This window comes from Leopardus geoffroyi, chromosome A1 (genome assembly GCF_018350155.1).
Source record: "Leopardus geoffroyi isolate Oge1 chromosome A1, O.geoffroyi_Oge1_pat1.0, whole genome shotgun sequence".
Lineage (NCBI taxonomy): Eukaryota > Metazoa > Chordata > Mammalia > Carnivora > Felidae > Leopardus > Leopardus geoffroyi.
Window position 1 is genome coordinate 189,968,543 of NC_059326.1, and position 19,527 is coordinate 189,988,069.

Here is a 19,527-nt window from a genome sequence, read left to right on the forward strand (position 1 = left end):
ATCCCAGGAGGCAGGGAGATGATTCCAAAGCACTTGTACCTACATCTCACCTCCTGCCAGTGCCTGCATGTTCTTGCAGAAGGACTGCGAATGTACTAGCCCTTTGGAGCACCTACCAGGCTTTCTGAGTAGGCCCACCTGAGCCCTGCTGACAGCCCTGAAAGGAGACGGAATTTCAGCCAAAAAGAGCCCAACTGTGAGCAGAACAGAGTTAGCAAGAGGGTGCCCTGCCACCAGCTTACCTGCTGCACAATGCAGCGATCCTCTTAACTCCTTCCTTCTTCATTGCTTCTTTTTCCTATTATCGCCCATGGTATTCTTTTCTTTTGCTGTCCCCAACTCAATTTTGTGTAATTTAGACCCTAAAAAAAGAGAGGGGAGAAAAGGTGTCAGTTACAAAGGATGTCATCTAACTCAGGGCATCCCAAACCCTGGAAAAATCATTTAAGAGGTTTTTTTTTTTTTTTTTTTTTAAATACAGATTCATACACCCTACTTTAGATCTACAGTTGTAGACAACTCTTGCTCTCTCTGCCAAGGCATGGCTTTCTTCAGGGTGTCTTCAGAGCACTCTCTTTTTCCCCACTCCATGTGGTTCTCCTAGGGCCACCGATTCCATAATAAACACCTCTCTAGAGATGATTGGTCCCACAATAGGTACATAATCCAAACTGGGCTAGTCAGAGTCCTTCCCTGTGTTCTTAGACTCACTGGATAAAAGACAAAAGTGTCTCTTCCTCTTTGGTTGCCTAACTGAAAAAAATAGAACCCATTCTCCACAAAGTAGTAGCCCGAGTTCCTGCCAACTAAGAGAAACCTATCTGCAATAGAGGAAAATGAGAATCAGAGAGATTTCTGACAGTATATGCTAAGTTCCTGAGGCAAATTTTATCTCTGAATTCCCCAGTCTCCTGTGTCAAAAAACTCCCTTGTTCTGCTTAAGATAGCTTCGAGTTTCTGTCACAAGTGACAGAAAGTATAGAAAATAATATACTAGTGAATCAGGAACTCACGGGGCAGGATTAAAAAACCTGAAATTTTTAAAGATGTCCAGGAATTTCTGATGTATGGCTAGGTTTAGGATACTCTGATAGAACAGCCTATCAGTTTATAAGAAAAAAAGCTGAGATCCACATAAGATAAGTGGCTTGATAATAACAGTAAGGTAGAATCTAGTGAGCACTTTACTACATGTAGGACCCAGTGTGAAGTGAGTCACACATATGATTTCATTTGTTCTTCAGCAGTCTGCTTTAAGTTTACTATGTCTAGCACATCTATTTGCTGCATACTCTGTTGGTTTTATCTACAGTTATATATCCACCACCTAGCACAGTACCTCGAACATGGTAGGAACTTACTAAATACCTGTTGACTATTGAATACATTTTACAGATTAATACAATTACTACTAGTAGTAGTAGTAATAATAGTAGTAGCAGCAGCACTGCTAACATTTACTGAGTGTGTTACGTATGTTACAGATTCTTTTTAAACATTACCTTATTTGATTGTCTAAAAAAGCCTTTATAAGGTAGGTTTCTACTACTCCCCATTATGATGGGAAAACTGAGCCACAGAGGTGTGAAATAATTTCCCCAAGGTCACACAGCTAATAAGTAGCAAAATTAAGATTCAAACCCAGGCAATCCGGCTCCAGAGTCCAGTTCATAATCACTGTCTTATACTGGTTTAATTAATGTATCCAAAATGACCAAGACACTGAATAGCAAGCAGATGCAGTGTTTGAGCCTAGGTTTGTCTGAGTCCAGAATCTACTCTCTTTAACTGCTCTTTATATTTCTTCTCTGTGGTTAATTATCTGGCAGTTCATGGTGGTCCACGTAAATGGTGGCCCTTGTTTTGTGCAATATATAATATGCATGGCTCTCGTGGGAACTCTCACAATATGATTAGAAACCAACTGTCTCAACTTCTAGAGAGGAATAGTCAGGTGTGATCAAAAACAGGACTCAATGGGCCAAATACTGAAACCAAAGTACAACTGTTTGCCTGTTGTGTCAATTTGGTTACTACAGGAAGCAGAAGTCAAAATGGAATTAGAAGTGTAAGAGATTTACTGGGGGAAACATCTATGAAGAAGAAAGGGGAGAGGAAACAACAGTAGGTGGAGACAGCCTCAGACCACAAGGAAGTTCTGACACCTGTTAAGGGCGAAAGAGGAGGAAGGAAGATTGGGTAGGAAGACTGCCTGATTGCAACGAAACTGGAAACTTGGAGGTAATCTGGGCGAGGCTGATGGGAAGTCCAGGGCAATGCTTGCCCGGTAGAGAAGTCTTGCACTGGGGAGAAATGGCCTGGCTCCAACATACTCAATCCCCGCCTGAGAGTAGCCCAGTGAGAGCAGGGCTTTGGTGTCAGTGCTGTGGTTGATTCCTGAGGAGCGGCTGCTGCAAGCTGTCAGCCATCCACACTCCTTGCAACTGGTTCTCTTGGAGAGAGACTTAGGCTGTGCCTTCCCATAGCTGCCACACCTATGTACCATGAATTAAATCTTCAGAAGGAAACACCAGGGAGCCACCCACAGAAGATAAGCAGTCAGGGCCTACAACAGCACCTCACACATCTGAGTACATTTGCTTTCAAACCTTGTGTTGGTTTGGCCTTACTAAAAGTGTCAGCTCATTTAGTGAAAAATGTATGTTTTCCTGAAGAGGGGTGAGTGGGACGTTTTCTCATTTATTTTTCGACAATGGACACATTTAAATTGCCACAAAGAAGTTACTATGGAAACTGCTCATAAACTTGCAAGATAAAAGGTAAAAATGGAACACTTTGTTGACATGCAAATGATTAGTCTTTGGAGACCACTTTTGTTTGTTTTTTTTATTTTTTTATTTTTTTTTTTCAACGTTTATTTATTTTTGGGACAGAGAGAGACAGAGCATGAACGGGGGAGGGGCAGAGAGAGAGGGAGACACAGAATTGGAAACAGGCTCCAGGCTCCGAGCCATCAGGCCAGAGCCCGACGCGGGGCTCGAACTCCCGGACCGCGAGATCGTGACCTGGCTGAAGTCGGACGCTTAACCGACTGCGCCACCCAGGCGCCCCTGGAGACCACTTTTGAACACAGTCTTCTTGTCTGGTTCTTCTGAGTCCATTAGAATCAAAGGTAGACAGGCAAGTTTTTTGGTGTTACATTCTAGATGCCCCTGGTGTGATAACTCTGGAGTAAGTCTAGACACTTCCAAACTTGGTGTTGAAACAAGCAAAGTAGACAATGACATTGTACTCTCTAGGTAATTCTGGAAAGGCTGACTACGAATTGCTATGAATGTGCAAACAGGCCCAGGGCAGGGAAGGTGGTTGTTTTTATGCCAGGCCCATTCTTCTGATGTACCCTGGACCTGCTTGGTTGAAACTTAACTTGCTGAGCTCTTATTTATGCAAAGTAGTTTCTCTTTCTTATCTTCTCTGGCCACATTCCATCCTTTGAATCTTGGACCAGACAGCCTTTTCTTTTTTTTTTTTTAAATTTTTTTTTCAACGTTTATTTATTTTTGGGACAGAGAGAGACAGAGCATGAACGGGGGAGGGGCAGAGAGAGAGGGAGACACAGAATCGGAAACAGGCTCCAGGCTCTGAGCCATCAGCCCAGAGCCTGACGCGGGGCTCGAACTCACGGACCCCGAGATCGTGACCTGGATGAAGTCGGACGCTTAACCGACTGCGCCACCCAGGCGCCCCACCAGACAGCCTTTTCAACAGAAAACAAACTTCTCATCTGAAAGCACCATTTGTCTACCTATCTCTGCTCCTCTTTCCCTGACTCTTCCCACCCACCAATCCAATTCACTTTATGTCTGCCTAAGCATTCCTATCTTGACAAAGCTTTGAGATAGCTTTGTCCAGATTTCTGCTTTTCCTATCTGGCAATTCTTTCAACTTGCTTCTCTCAGACCTTAATCCCAAAAGCTGTATTGAAACCCTTTTCAAAGCTGCTTCCAATAATTAAGTGGATGCAATGTGAAGAGGTGACTTGACCTGAGGAACTAGGGGTCAGGGTTCTTGATTTAGGACCATTGTTAACAAGCTTCGCAACTAGCAGCAATCAATTTCACTTCTCCCTTGTGAATCAGTCTTCATCTGTTCCCTCCACCAGGTATTTTTTCTGGCAGATCTTTCTTTCTTTCTTTCTTTTTTTAATGTCCAGCTCCTTTTCATCATTCAAGTTTTAGCTTAATTATAGAGTCCTCAAAGAGGCCCTAAATACTCTGTATTGTTACTTTCCTCTAACACCATTCTCTTCAACATTATCTTCTGTTTTCTTCAACAGTTTTCTATCTGCAATTATCTTAAATGTTTCCTTGATTATTATATTTGCTCCAAAGACCTGTAAGATCCAAGAGAGCTGAGGCCTTGTTGGTCTTGTTCCCAGCTGTATTCCCTACTCCTGGCACACGGAAGATTTCTGCTCAATACATTCGTGTAGAATGAAAAGCACTGTAAAATTCAAGCAGTTGGGCCAAATGAATTTTAATGTTTCTTTTGCACTTCTAACATGACCATTGTTAAAAATGAATAAGCAAGAAAATGAAGTCACAGCAACCATTGCAATAAAACACTGAGTGCAGTGTGTATTTGTACTTATGCTTAAGAATATAAACCTGCCAAGTTTTTGCATGTGTTACAGTGTTGTCTTTCTAGTTTCCCATAGAGTGTGAACTAAGTTTCTGAGCTTGAAGATAAAGTATCTAAGGAGGATATTAGGTAGCTGTCTAAATATAAAACCACTGTATCACAGAATTAGAGTGCAATAGGTTTTATTTTTTTTTTTCTTTCTAATTTTTAATTTAAATTCTACTTAGTTACCATACACTGCAATACTGGTTTCAGGAGCAGAATACAGTGATTCATCACTCATACAACACCAAGTGCTTATCACAACAAGTGCCCTCCTTAATGCCCATCACCCATCCAGTCCATCCCTCACTCACCTCTCACCATCAACCCTCAGTTTGTTCTCTATCTTTAAGAGTCTCTCGTGGTTTGATTTGTATTTCCCTGATGATGAGTGATGTTGAGCATTTTTTCATGTGTCTGTTAGCCATCCGGATGTCTTCTTTGGAGAAGTGTCTTTTCATGTCTTTGGCCTTTTATTTCTTTGTGTTTTCTGATTGCTGAGGCTAGGACTTCCAATACCATGTTGAATAACAGTGGCGAGAGTGGACATCCCTGTGGCGTTCCTGACCTTGGGGGAAAAGCTCTCAGTTTTCCCCCTTTGAGGATATTAGCGGGGGGTCTTTCCTATCTCAAGTAATTTTTTTTAATCTTTTATTTTTGAGAGAGAGAGACAGAGAGAGAGAGAGAGCGAGCAGGGGAGGGGCAGAAAGACACAGACACAGAGATTCTTTAGACACAGAATCTAAAGCAGGGTCCAGGCTCTGAGCTGTCAGCACAGAGCCTGATGTGGGGCTCGAACCCACCAACAGTGAGGCCCTGACCTGAGCCAAAGTCAGATGCTCAACTGACTGAGCCACCCAGGTGCCCCTCAGGTACTATTTTAACAAGACTTATTTCACAAGAAAATCCTTTCAGTGAGGTATTCGAAGACTCAAAATCATAGCACGCTGTGGTATTTGTTACACATTCAGGACTGTTTCTAGGGAGAAACAATACTTACTATTTGGAAAATGTGTCTGAGGGCTGCTTGATCCTATACCAGTGCTTCTGACACTTGAGCACGGAGGACTCCGTAAAGCACAGATTCCTGGTCCCCACCCCAGAGTTTCTGGTTTTGAAGGTCAGAGGCATGGGGAAGGGTGCGTAGGACCGGAGAGTCTAACAGAAATACTACCAAATTTATCACACTAACTCTCTCAGCTTAACCTGTCCGCTAGGCCGGGGGAGAACTACAAGTCCCGGCGTGCCCCGCGCGCAGAGGGCGGAAAGTCGGGCACTTCCGCTCCACGCAGCGCCTCTGCCCCCGCGTCTCGACGTGTCACCGGCGGCGCCGCGGCTGTGGCAAGAGAAGGACCTAACTGGGGGAGTTCGAGGCGGCGGGCGGCGACCCCGGCCAGGATCTGCCCAGGCGCGGAAGTGTTCCGGGGTCTGTGGGGAGCAGGGGAGGGAGCCGGCGGCTCGGCCCGCGCGGGGCACGATGTTGAACATGTGGAAGGTGCGGGAGCTGGTGGACAAAGCGTGAGTATCGGGGGTCAGTTGTGGCCAAGGCCCACGCAGAGGAGGGGAGGAAGGGGGAAGGGGAGCTGGCCCTGCGCCCGGGGCTCCCCGCGTCACGCCCCCCCGGCTCGGCCAGTCCCATCATGGCGGCGACCGGCTCTCTCTCCGACCCGGAGCAGGTCCCGACCCGCGAGGGTGAGAAGGGACCCTTCCTCGTTTCAAAACATCCTGTTAGCCCCCTCCTCTCCTGTGCAGGCCTTCCTCACCTTGCTCCCACCCCCATCCCTCTAGGCACAGACCCTTTGGTCAGGGGAGGGGGCGGGGTTGTCCAGAGCGGGGTCACTGCCCTGGTTGGAGGACTGTCTTGGCCCCAGGCTGTGGGTTTTGCCGCCGGGGCAGCGGGGAAGGCTTGGAGGTGGGGGACGCAATGCACTGACCCTCTGTGTTCTCAGGGTGTGGTGCGGAGACTTAGGCCTGGTCGGGTTGCTTACTAGGTTTCTTTTAATTCCTAATGAACCTGAAGTGTTGGAGTGGGTGGTAGGTGTAACAAGTGGCCATTGTGGTCAGGCTGAAGTTACTCAAGAGGAGATTCATCCTTTGCTTTTCTAACACTAGTGAAAGTAGATCACATTACTTACTGTGATTCTTCTTTTCCTCTGTTTCCTTTTCCACTACATTTCATTTTTGGAGGGTCACTTGTTCTATTGGGCTTAGTTAACAAGTCATTAAGAAATTTACCCTGAAGAAGGAAACAACCCGGGTTTATATCCCGTTGATCTGCTTTTAACTTCCCTGACAGGTAAAATGACTAATGCATAGATGATTTCCTATAAGAGTTAGGTTATAACTTTAGTGTCTCACTACACCAGAAAAACCTTAACACTTAACAGACGTAACATCAAGGACTTCTAGGCCAGCAGGAAATAAAGTTTAAGAATTTAACCAGTCCTCTTCCTTTGGCTTCTAGTGATTGTGCAATACGTGTGGTGACAGAAACATTGGTGATACCGACCCAACCTAAAATCAGGAAGTGTTGATGGCAAACTTTTGAGTTTTTCTTGACACCAAAAAAAAAAAAAACCACCAAAAACCAAAAAACACAATTTATAGTGGCTTGGATAATCACCAGATGGAACTTAGAATTTGACCATATTTTCCAATTTGCTGTGCTACCAAGAAGGCAGTAGAGCACCAAAGGGACATGGGTTTTAGAGCCTTCAGAGCTGGGTTCAAGCTCTGTAACCTTGGCAAGTTAAGTAACTTTAGGTGCCCCAGCTTTCTTAGGTGCAGTATGAAAATAATGATAGATACCTACCTTACAACGTTGTAAAGCTTAAGGACTAAGGACTTTACATATAAAGCTCTTGCCACAGTATATTTAGATCAGTATACTTTGGATGACTGTAGCAGATGTTCTGCATTGAGAGGGAGATAAACATTAAAAGAGAAACTCCACGTTTAAGAAATGCTTTGCTTTAATAATTTTCCTTTATCATCTGTTCATTTGAGCATTAAGTCCTCAGACATTTATTTTGGGTTTGTTTTGCTATTTATATGCCCTTCGCTTCCTAAAGATAAAATCATGGTTCTTTTCCAGATACAGGTTCATTAGTTTTTTATATTTTTAATTTTTTTCCAGTGGACACTGTGCATGCCTTATTGGATCATTGGTTGTTTATCCAAGTGTAAAGACTTGGATACTAGCTTAAATAGTTTTGAAAGTCCAAAAGTCTCTACAAAACTCTTTATTTCTAAGCCAGAGAGCAGCAAAAGAGATCTAAGAGAAACCTTGTTATCTTAGAGAACTAAGTTTGTGGTACTCACAAATTTGCAGAAGCTATATACGTTTTTCAGGAGACAGAAATCAAGGCAACGTACCTGCTGATGTTGTACGTTTGCTATTGTTTGTCTTTATCACTCATGTTACCAATCTTCAAGTGTTCAGGTGAAATTTGGCACATAAGTAGTTATCAAGTCATCTAATGGAAGAACTGTTGTTGAAAAAGAACTTCTGTCTTCCTTTTTACTACCCATTTTAAAATGGAGACTTGAACCAAGTTCAGGAACGTGTAAGAATTCTGCCACCAAGGACTTTTTAAAGTTTTTGTGGGTGTCTGACACATGATATTAAGATTAGAATGTGAGGTTATTTTACTGAATACTTAGAATTTAATTTTCATCTTTCATTGGCAGGAGAGAAAAAAATTCTTCCCTCAAAATGTAAGCATCTTACAGAACCAGTAACTGTGGCACAGTGTCCAGTTAGATTCTTCACCTTAAAATGCCATAATGGAGGAGAAACCAATCTGTAGAATGGCTGCTTTGATTATTAGAGGAATAAGGTATTGAGGGAACTTGGAAATGAAGAAACGAAGTGATTAAGGACTGCTCGGAGAGTTTGGATTAATAGAATGAGGTCTTATGTATTAGGAAGGGCACAAGTTAGGGGTTTTAGAGACCTGGGTTCAGATTCTGATACTTCCTTTTAAGCTAGCCATATGTATAATTTTGCAGAGAATCACATAAATATCCAAATGATAGATTCCTTATCAGTAAAATGAGAGGATGAGGGTAGACAAAGTCTGTTTTCAACTTTACTGGCTATTTGGAGACATGAATTTCCGTTGCGTGGGCAGGGGGGAGATATGGAACTGGTATTTCATAATGGCACATAGATTTTGGAAAGTCATTCTCCAGCGACAGTTTTGGCTGAAAAAGGATTTTTTTTTAAAGTGGTAATCAATAATTGTTATATTTAAATGCTTTATGCAGTAAATAAATGCAACCAATGACTCAGGAAAACTAGGACTTTTATTTAGCATATATCCCTACCCAGCAAGGTTTACTTGAGAAAGAAAAATGTTTTCTTTCAAAATGTGTTCCCTAGAGCTGCAGTTAGATCAAGTATGGTGGCAGTTCTGAAGTATAACGATGTATTTCAGATACTGGCTTTTGAGAGTTTGAAGACATGGAGGGTGAGGAGATACTTTCCACAATTGTTGACCTCCTGGTAGTATTAAATGGCTTGGTGTGCAGAATACTGTGGAACTGAGGAAAAGCAGATAAAGTCATAGGCCAGCCAGAGCTTAGAGTACCAGTTTCCTCCCACTTGTACTCAAGTTGCATGAAAGGCAGCTGTGGCAGGAAGGGATAAGTGGCACCACTCCCACCAACTAGGACTAGCTTGACCATTATCATCGTGTGACCTGCCTTCTTGTAATAAAGTTGGATTCTTTGATATTTTGTTATCCTACACATGGTATAAATTAAAAGTTGCTACAGTTCTGTTCTGTTTTTTCTCCAAACTTTGGGAATGTAGTCAATGTGACAGATAGTGGTAGATCAAAATGGCTACTTATTATTCAAGCCCAGTTAATCCTTCTCTTCCATTGCACAGAGTAGTACTAGTGGTAAATCTATTTCATCGGTGGCCCTTACTCTTTTTATGATAGTGATTCAAATAGTGCTGGCCAGCTACTATTGGTGGGCAACTGCTATTGGTAGTCCTTTCTCATTTTCTTAAGCATAGCTTGCGTTTTCCCTTATAAGTTGATTTTTGTTGGTGTTAACATGCGGTTTTATCCCCTAAATGTTTATAGAGCTATAGAAACTACTGTTGCCTAGTCTAGACTCCAGAAGGAGAACCTTTTACTTTTTAAGAAAATATTTCATTCAGTTATTTCAACAGATAATACATTTTTTTTTTTTTTTGTAGTACTGTATTTTCTGAACTTGAAAAGTACAATACAGGTACCCTGCCTTCAAGAAACTTGCCATTACAATTACACTATATTTTGAACTTACTGTCAGTTTTGCTTTTTAGTCACCAGATGGTTTCCCCCTTATTTTCCCTGTCTTCCCAGTAAATCTCTGTTCCGTTTGCTTCTTAGAATTTGAAAGCAGACATGATTGTCAGCTTTTTAGTCTTCCCCTATCAACTTTTTTGGGAACCAATAATAGATCATTGTTATTAGTGAAATAATTAATTATCCGCCCTCTCTTACGGTAAGTGGATATAAGAAGATATTAAGAATTTAATTCCAAAGACAGAAGAGTTTAATTTATCTTCTGCCAATATTTCTGTAGTTTAAATTAGCCAATTTAGTACTACTGTCAAAATGCTTTTAAAAATCACTTAGTTGTCTCTTATGTTTTTCTGTGCCCTGTAGTGTTAGTTTACAACTAGTTTTTCATTTGTTTACTGATATATCCACTGAAAGTACTTGTGTGTGTGTGTGTGTGTGTGTGTGTGTGTGTGTGTGTGTGTGTTTAATTTAATTTTAAGTACCACTTATTTAGTTAATACTTCTGGTTTTTACAGTGTGGCTCCACAGTTGAACCTTTTTGTGTGCTCTTAAATTATTTTCTTATTTCATTTTTTTTAAACAAATTAGTTTTTAATGTTTATTTATTTAGAGAGAGAGAAAGTGCCATCAGGGGAGGGGCTGAGAGAGAGGGAGAGAGAGAATCCCAAGGAGGCTCCGTGCTGTCAGCACAGACCCCGACATGGGGCTTGATCCCAGGAACCATGAGATCATGACCTGAGCTGAAATCAAGAGTTAGATGCTCAGCCAAGCCACCCAGGCGCCCCTCTTACTTATTTCTAGTGTTTCCTTAATAATTCTTTTAAGAAAAAATAAAGAGTAAAGGCAGCTTTTTTTTTCTTAATTTTTTTTTAACGTTTATTTATTTTTGAGAGAGAGAGAAAGAGCGTGCACAAACAGGGGAGGGTCAGAGAGAGACAAAGACATAGAATCTGAAGCAGGCTCCAGGCTCTAAGCTGTCAGCACAGAGCCTGACACGGGGCTCGAACCCACAAACTGTGAGATCATGACGTGAGCTGAAGTCAGATGTTTAACCGACTAAGCTACCCAAGTGACCCAAGAGTATAGGCAGTTTAAATAACATTTTAATCTTGAAGAAATTTTATTGTTTTATCTTTCATATTAAGTTATATCTAGCTGTGAAAAAGTACTTTTTTAGTATTTGTAATAGCTCTTATGTACAAAAAGTTAACTCCTTTTAACCTCAACTGACATTACTTAACATTCTTGGACAATGTTTTTAAACTATTTATTGTTTTATGCCTTTTTTTATTGTTTGTTTTTTGAGAGAGAGATAGAGAGCGTGTGCAAGCAGGGGAGGGGCAGAGAGAGGGGGAGACACAGAATCCAAAGTAAACTCCGGGCTCTGAGCTGTCAGCACAGAGCCTGATGTGGGGCTCAAACCCTCGAGTTGTGAGATCATGACCTGAACCGAAGTCAGATGCTTAACTGACTGAGCCACCCAGGTGCCCCTCTTTTATGCTTTTTTAAGGTGTCACTTCATGAGCTTTCCTTGTTTGGTCTAATTACATATGTTTATCTATATGTTTTTATAGTAATTTGCTAGCAAAACACATTCTTCTACTATACCTCCAGGTGATATTTAATGGATCTAGGAAGCAGTTTGGTTCAGAGATCAGAACTGAATCGAAACCTGAGGTCTACTATGAAGAAACAGTGGTCTTGGGCATTGGAACAATATCTCTTAAATTTTTCTGTCTGGAAAATGGAGATGATACTTATTTTACAGGGTTCTTGTGAGGATTAAGTTCATGTGAAACGCTTAGCATATTACCTGACATAAACTCTTGAAATACCTATTGTTATTATGTAATGCAGAAAATCATTTATAACATAGAAAAAAACAAAGGAATATAGTGTTTAAAAGAATAAAGAAAATATTGTTGTTAGATTAGATTATTTACAAGTATGTAAGGACTGTGTCTTAATCCATGCATCATTATTTTCAGTGAGCACTCTTTCATAAAACTCTTCACCTGAATGGACATCTTAACCTACATATAGGAAAACTCATATAAATATCTCTGATGTGTATGCCATGTGTTGTTTTCACCAAGTCATAAATGCTTTTACTTTAATATTGAAAACATGTTACAGAAGTAGAAGTAATTCTTTAAAAAGATATGTTGAGGAATAAAGTCTTTGGGGAGACATATTGCAATTTCTATCTGCTAATCTTTGTTCAGTTTGTTTTGTAGTTTCTAAAGATATTAAAGATAGTACTAATGTAAAACATTCTCCTAAAATGTAAAAAGATTTATTTTTTGAACTTGACAGTTAATTCTTTCTTTAAGTTTATTTTTTTGAGAGAGAGCATGCATGCAGGGGTCAGGGGTAGGGATTGAGGGGGAAGAGACCGAGAGAGAGGGAGAGAATCCCCCAAGCAGGCTTCATGCTGTTAGCATGGAGCCCGATGTGGGGCTTGATCTCCTGAACCACGAGATCATAACCTGAGCCGAGACCAAGAGTTGGACACTTAACTGACTGAACCACCCAGACATCCCCTAATTCTTAAAGAAACTGAACAGTATCAAGAAAAAGAACCCTCTAAGTAATCAAATTTGCCATCTCTGACAATAGATGAGCAATATATACAGGGAACGCACATTGCAGAAAGGGCTTTCCCGGGGCGCCTGGGTGGCACAGTCGGTTAAGCATCCGACTTCAGCCAGGTCACGATCTCGCGGTCCGTGAGTTCGAGCCCCGCGTCGGGCTCTGGCCTGATGGCTCGGAGCCTGGAGCCCGTTTCCGATTCTGTGTCTCCCTCTCTCTCTGCCCCTCCCCCGTTCATGCTCTGTCTCTCTCTGTCCCAAAAATAAATAAACGTTGAAAAAAAAAAATTAAAAAACAAACAAACAAACAAAAAAAAAACATTTAAAAAGAAAGGGCTTTCCGATTATTCAGCGCATTCTCCCAAGTTGGCAAGAAATTCTTTTGGCTTACCAGAGTTCTTTAGCCTGAAAATTAAACACAGGTAAAAGAACATAATGTATTCCCGTGTTGGAACTAATTTATAGCTAATTATGATTTGTGGATAAATTTAGCTAATGAATTATTAGTTGGAGTAATATTGTTAATGCGTAACAATAGGCATGTTTTGTATTTAAGTGAGTTTGCCAATTGTTTTAGAATGTCTTTTGACGTGCAAATTTGTTTAGTTTCGAAATTCTTAGGAAAGTATTTAAGTTCTACATAATTCAAATATCAATAATATTTTTCAATTTCCACATAAATTCACCATTCACCATTATGTGGTAAATGTGTATGCATGCTTTTGAAATGTTTCACTCAAAAATTCTCATTCAGATAGCCTTAAATTTTTAAAATAGCAAAAATATATGCATTGAAAATTCAATTTCCTGGGTTTTTTTGACTTTTGTTTTCATGTATTTTTAGAAGATCGTTAAAGAACAATGCAGATAAATATACTGAGGATTTTTCTCTATTGATTTTTCTCATATTCTTCAGCTTAGGGTTGTTGATTAAAACTGTTTTTATTTGCAGCTAAACCACAATGGTTAAGTAACATGCTTAGTTTGATGTGTTTGCCTTATATTTAGAAGTTTGGTACTGAATGGGCTTTTGAAGTGTGGCTCATTTCTCATGAAGCCAAATAAAAATTTTAACCCTGCAATCTGCTCTCCACACAGCAATGATTGATTCTTGAAAAATACTAAATCAGATCTGTCTCAGCTTTTCAAGTCACTTCTCATCTCCCTGCCTCTCAGCCTGTACTCGATCTGGCTCTCTGCTGCCCCCTCTGACCCCATCTTCCATTACTCTCTGATTCTCTGTTCACTTTCTGTTTAAAATAGCATGCATCCACCTAAGTCACTCATTTCTACCTCTGCTTCTTTTATTTACATGTATTCTGCTGCTGCCTCTAGGATGTGAACTCCTTGAAGGCAGGGACTTCGTCTTGTTTACTGCTGTATTACTAACTCTTAGAACAGTGTATGTTATATAGTAGGTGCTCAATAAATATCTTTGACTATGTTAAGTTTGATAAGCTGATTTATATTACTGAAGAAATCTTCTAAGTCCATGTATTTCTAATAAAAGCTAATAGTTATTTAGTATCTCCCATGTGCCAATAAGAATTATGACAACATTGTTATCTTCAATTTATTGATGAGCAAATAGGCCACAGAGAAGTCCAGGAACTTGCTGAAAGTAACACATCTAGAAAATAGAGTCTAGATTTAAATATAGATGTTTACTTTCAGAACATATATAACAGTTTTTGCTAACTTTTACAAGACATAATTATCAAAAAGATATTTTACTATAATAAAGGTGAGTTGCCAGTGTATACTTTATACTAATTAAAAATTACTTGGAGAAATATTCATAATATTTAAAATTTCTGCACCAAATTCATTGAGTGTTTATTCTTTTTCCCCCCCATATGTACCTGTCATAAAAGAAAAATTTTCTGGACTCTTGATGTACTTTGAATAATGTCTATATGTTAGATGCCCCTCAACAGAAGGAAAGCAAACAGATGTTTGTGTAGGTGCAAAAGAAAATCTTTAGCTATTGTAATGAAGGTATTCACTACTTAATCCTAAAATTTGTGACATTTATGGGGCGCCTGGGTGGCTCAGTTGGTTGAACATCCAACTTTGACATAGGTCATGACCTCGCAGTTCATGAGTTTCATCCCTGCATCGGGCTCACTGACTGAGCCTGCTTTGGATCCTCTTTCCCCCACTCTCTCTGCTCCTCCCCTGCTTGTGCTTTCTCTGTCTCAAACAAAAAAAAAAAAATTATATATATATTATATATAAATTATATTTATATATATTTATATTATATTTATATATATTTATATTTATATATAAATTTTATATATTTATATATAAATTATAATATATATTATATATATATAATTTTTTTTTAATGTGACATTTATAAACATTATGTGCTTCAGAATTAGTAGTCCTCTGTAACCAGCCTCCACAACTTATTAAAGTTTCAGATAGTTTTTTGATTGTGGTCTTTGCTGTGCCCTTAGTGTTGTGTCATATTAATCTGTAATTTATGCCCAACTTTTCTCAGTTTTTCTTCAGACTGAGCATTTAGAAATAATTTTTCTTAGTCCATTATATACTTATCCAAGTACTGTATTTTTGGCATAGATTGTTAAGTATTAAAATGTTATGCAGTAACTGAAAATATATTACTGATATTCTTACTAATCTTGGCCATACCTCATAAAGGTCCTTCAATGAGTGCTCATTAAACATCTACCATGAGCCCTGTAGGGTACTATGAGAGACAGACCTTATGGTTCCAGTGGCATTTATGATTCTGTCAAGCAGATGCACTTGAAAAACACATGAAAAGCACATGAACAAGAAATAGAGAGTAATACAAGATGGTATGATATCTGAATTTAGGGTACAGGATGTAAATATTTTTGAAATTCAGAGAATAAAAAGAACAGGACTGAGCAAAAATTCATGAAAGAGATACATCCTGAGACACTTTTTTTTAAGTGTTTATTTTTGAGAGAGAGAGAAAGAGAGTGTGAGCAGGAGAGGAGCAAAGAGAGGGAGACACAGAATCTGAAGCAGGCTCCAGGCTCTGAGTTGTCGGCACAGAACCCAAGGCAGGGCTCCAACCTACTAGCAGGATCATGACCTGAGACGAAGTCAGACGCTTAACCAACTGAGCCACCCAGGCGCCCCCTGCCCCCGTTTTTTTTTTTTTTTAAAGCATATTTACCTGAAAGGAAGATGAGGCTGAATAAGGTATCAAACATGAAGTGCAAAATCTGAAACAGGTGAAATAATGATGTAGATTCACTGATAAGAACCTGCACCCAAATGGTTGTGAACATAGGGTGACATCAGTGAATACTCTGAGAAGATGTCCCATTGCAAAAGGAAGTCCCCTTTCTATTCCAATCAAATAGTCCAAATTAAATAATTTGAAGTATAGATACTTGGGTTTTTTTAGAGCTTGAGGGGGAATAAATTATAAAGGTCTCAAAATTTTGATAGGTTCTAGAAGTAATTTCCTTTATATCAGAAAAGTTGAATTTCGTTTTCAGGATTTGGAAGTACATTTGGATAAATCCATGTTTAATCAATCAAGGATGAAAATGAAAAACTATTAATTTAAATGAAATATCAAAGTATTTGACATCATATGGAGGTAGTTTTATAAACTTACCATTGTTGAGGGAGGTGCAGGATTTCTCGTTTTAGCATTGTTGATAGGATTTTTTAGTTACATACTTTTGGTTAGTGTTTGATATTTGGCAGTGTTTCTGAACTTAATCAGATAGAAAAAAAAAAATCTGTTAGTCCTGTAATCACACTGTAAATATCAAGCATTTGTGTCTACAAAGATGTAATTTTCACATGTTGTCCCAGTGCAGAATATCTCATCAATTTATCATTCTCTCAGAAGAGTTTTATGCTTTTTCTTTTTTTAAGGTTAACTAATTTCAGTACTTCCTTTTAGATTTTTTTCCTGAAGGAGTTAGGCAATATGTTTAATAAAATTATCTTAATAGGGTATTTTAAGCAGAAGTAGGGTGCCACATATTTGAAAAAATAAATGGTCTTGAGTGTGCCCAAGTTGAGCAGATTGCTTTGGATTTCAATTTTATTTATTTATTTAAAAAATTCTTTTAATGTTTATTTATTTTTGAGAGAGAATGAGCAGGGGAGGAGCAGAGAGAGAGAGGGAGACCTAGAATCCGAAGCAGGCTCCAGGCTCCGAATTGTCAGCACAGAGCCCGACTCAGGGCCCAAACCCACGAACCATGAGATCATGATACGAAGTGAAGTTGGACACTTAACCGACTGAGTCACGCAGGTGCCCCTCAATTTTATTTTTAAATGAGTGGTGGAAGGGGTATTGAAGGGGAGACCTGATAAATTAAGAGATTTTGTCCACTTCTACTGTATAAAACAGGATAAGGTCAACTTTCCAGGACTGTTAAGAGAATTAAATGAGTTAATGTATTGTGGAAATGTTACCAGTGAGTTCTCAATACATTCTTGCTTATTGCTTTCATTTTGTTTATTTAGTTTTGTCATTGTGAGACAGCTTTAAAAAGTGATAACCCAAAATTAAAAGATAGAGATGAACAAAGACTGTTCTATTAGAATTAAGTAGAGTAACAATTCCTTAGATTAGTTCCAGTTAATAGAAATTTAGAAGTTGGCAGAAATTTTTTAATAAACTTTTAAACCCCTTTAACAGTAAAATTTTACTATTAAAAGTATTTTATTTTTTATTTATTTTTTTTTTTTTTTACGTTTTTCAACGTTTATTCATTTTTGGGACAGAGAGAGACAGAGCATGAACGGGGGAGGGGCAGAGAGAGAGGGAGACACAGAATCGGAAACAGGCTCCAGGCTCTGAGCCATCAGCCCAGAGCCCGACGCGGGGCTCGAACTCACGGACCGCGAGATCGTGACCTGGCTGAAGTCGGTCGCTTAACCGATTGCGCCACCCAGGCGCCCCACTATTAAAAGTATTTTAGTGGCTATCCATACCTGTAAAAAGCTAGAACACAAATAAAATTCTTAACACTATACCTATTTTTAAATACTTTAGATATTTGATCTGTTTGTGAAACCATATGATAGCTCCTGACAAGAAAAAGATCACATTGTCTTTTCTTTATAAAAAAATTTTTTTATTTACTAACTAACTTGTGTAAGAGGCCTTAAACAACTGTCATCAATAGGGAAAGATTTGTTTCACCATTAACACACAAAACAATGCAAGTCTAAAGCTTCTTTAAATAGAGTAGGAGTGGTTTTGGTTGTTGAATAGGAATAATATTCCATACTTTAAAAAAAAAAAAAAAAAGAGGACCTTGAGAGATTAGGCTTTTAGATTTTATTACCTTGGAAGCTTAGATTTTTAAAATTCATTAGAAATTGCACTTGAGGAACTTGTACCTGAATTGATAATGTGTACCACAGGATATACAATTGAATTTGTAATCACTGGTATTTCCACAACTTTCCAATAAACATTTTATGCTAAATATTTGACTAAAAGTTTTTCTAGCAAGTGGGAATGGGCATCCTAGTTATTTAGAGTCATGAATATTCTATCAGTATTGTATCTAAATATAACATTTTGCTAGCTTTTATTAACTTGCCATTAAATATGGTAATAGGTTACTGTGATACGTGGAAACTTTGGAATTAGAACAGTCCTGAGAGTTTCATTGAGGGTGTTTTTGTCCTATTTATTAGTTGAGTAAAATGTTTCACTGTGAGGATTTTTTACTCATATCAATACTTAAGACTGCTTGACATGCTAACATGGTTTGACACAGGAGATGTGGTGTTTGGTTTACCTAAAGGATAAAATTTGTGTAAGTTATATTACTAATTGTTCCTTCACTATAACTTAAATATAAAATGACATTAATTATAAAGATCTGGTAAGCCTCAATTTCATTATGTGTTTTAATTCTGATAAACTTTAACACTTAAACTTAATGCATTTTGTATCTAAAAGCATAATGGACACTCTGTATCTAAACTCTTTGATGCTTTAATGGAAGAGTGATTGGGCTTGAGAAAGCTAGTTCTTGCCTAGTTCAAGACTGAAATATATGATCTCCAAATTGTAGAATCAAGAAAATGATAGCTCAAAATGAAAAGGAAATAAGCCCAACCAATGATTTTCATGAAGTTTGACTTCGTTCCAAGTTATGTATGTTACCTAGAGAGATAAATTAAAAAAAAAAAAAAAAATGATTGAGGTAAGAGTCACACAACATTAACCATTTTAAAATGCTGAATTCAGTGGCATTTAGTATATTCACAATACTGTGCAGTCAGGCAGATTTTTAAATAAACTTTTATTCTGAAATTTAAATTTTAACAATAGTAAGGAAAACACCTGTATATCCTTTACCCACATTCACCAATTTTTAAGATTTTGCCATATTTGCTCGACATTCGCTCTTCCTCTTCCACTCTGCATGCGCATGCACACACACTCACTCACTCACACACACACTTTCCTGATCCATTTAAAAGTAGGTTACATGCCCCCTTTGCCTCCAGAGTTCAGTGTGCATTTCCTAAGAACAAAGATGATTCTCTCACATGGCCATAGTATGGATATTAGATTCAGAAAACTTAACATTGAAATAGTAATTTTATCTCTTTGTAGTCCATATTCTAATTGTATCAGTTGTCTCATTCCAGTGCACAGTTCTGTCCAGAATCATGTATTTAATTGTCATGACTCTTTAAGTCTCCTTTAATGAAGAGTTCTTTAATCTTTCTTTGCCTTTCATGATGTTGGTATTTTTGAACATAATAGGCCAGTTATTTTATAGAATATTCCTCAATTCAAGGTTAGCTGGTGTTTCCTCAGGTATGTATTCTGAGCTGGGATATTACATTAAGTAATAACATGTCCTTTTCAGGAGGAAAACAAGGTGTGTATGCTCTTTTAATTTTGAGCACTCAGTTAAAGGCGTTGTCTGGTTTCTCCATTATGTAGTTGTTTTTCTCGTTGCAACTAATAAATAGTCTGTGGGGAGATA

The 19,527-nt window shown here is 38.7% G+C and overlaps 1 protein-coding gene across 2 annotated transcripts in view; it reads left to right on the forward strand.

The window, feature by feature from the left end:
• The first annotated feature begins 5,903 nt into the window (after positions 1–5,903).
• CLINT1 (clathrin interactor 1) overlaps positions 5,904–19,527 on the forward strand; it is a 59,801-nt gene continuing 46,177 nt past the window's right edge. Inside the window, exon 1 of one of the 2 annotated variants that reach the window (XM_045503468.1) lies at positions 5,904–6,162. In XM_045503468.1, the coding sequence (XP_045359424.1) occupies positions 6,122–6,162 (41 nt within the window). In that variant the 5' untranslated portion in view covers positions 5,904–6,121. The remainder of the gene's footprint in view (positions 6,163–19,527) is intronic. The other variant, XM_045503461.1, reaches the window with a different exon arrangement.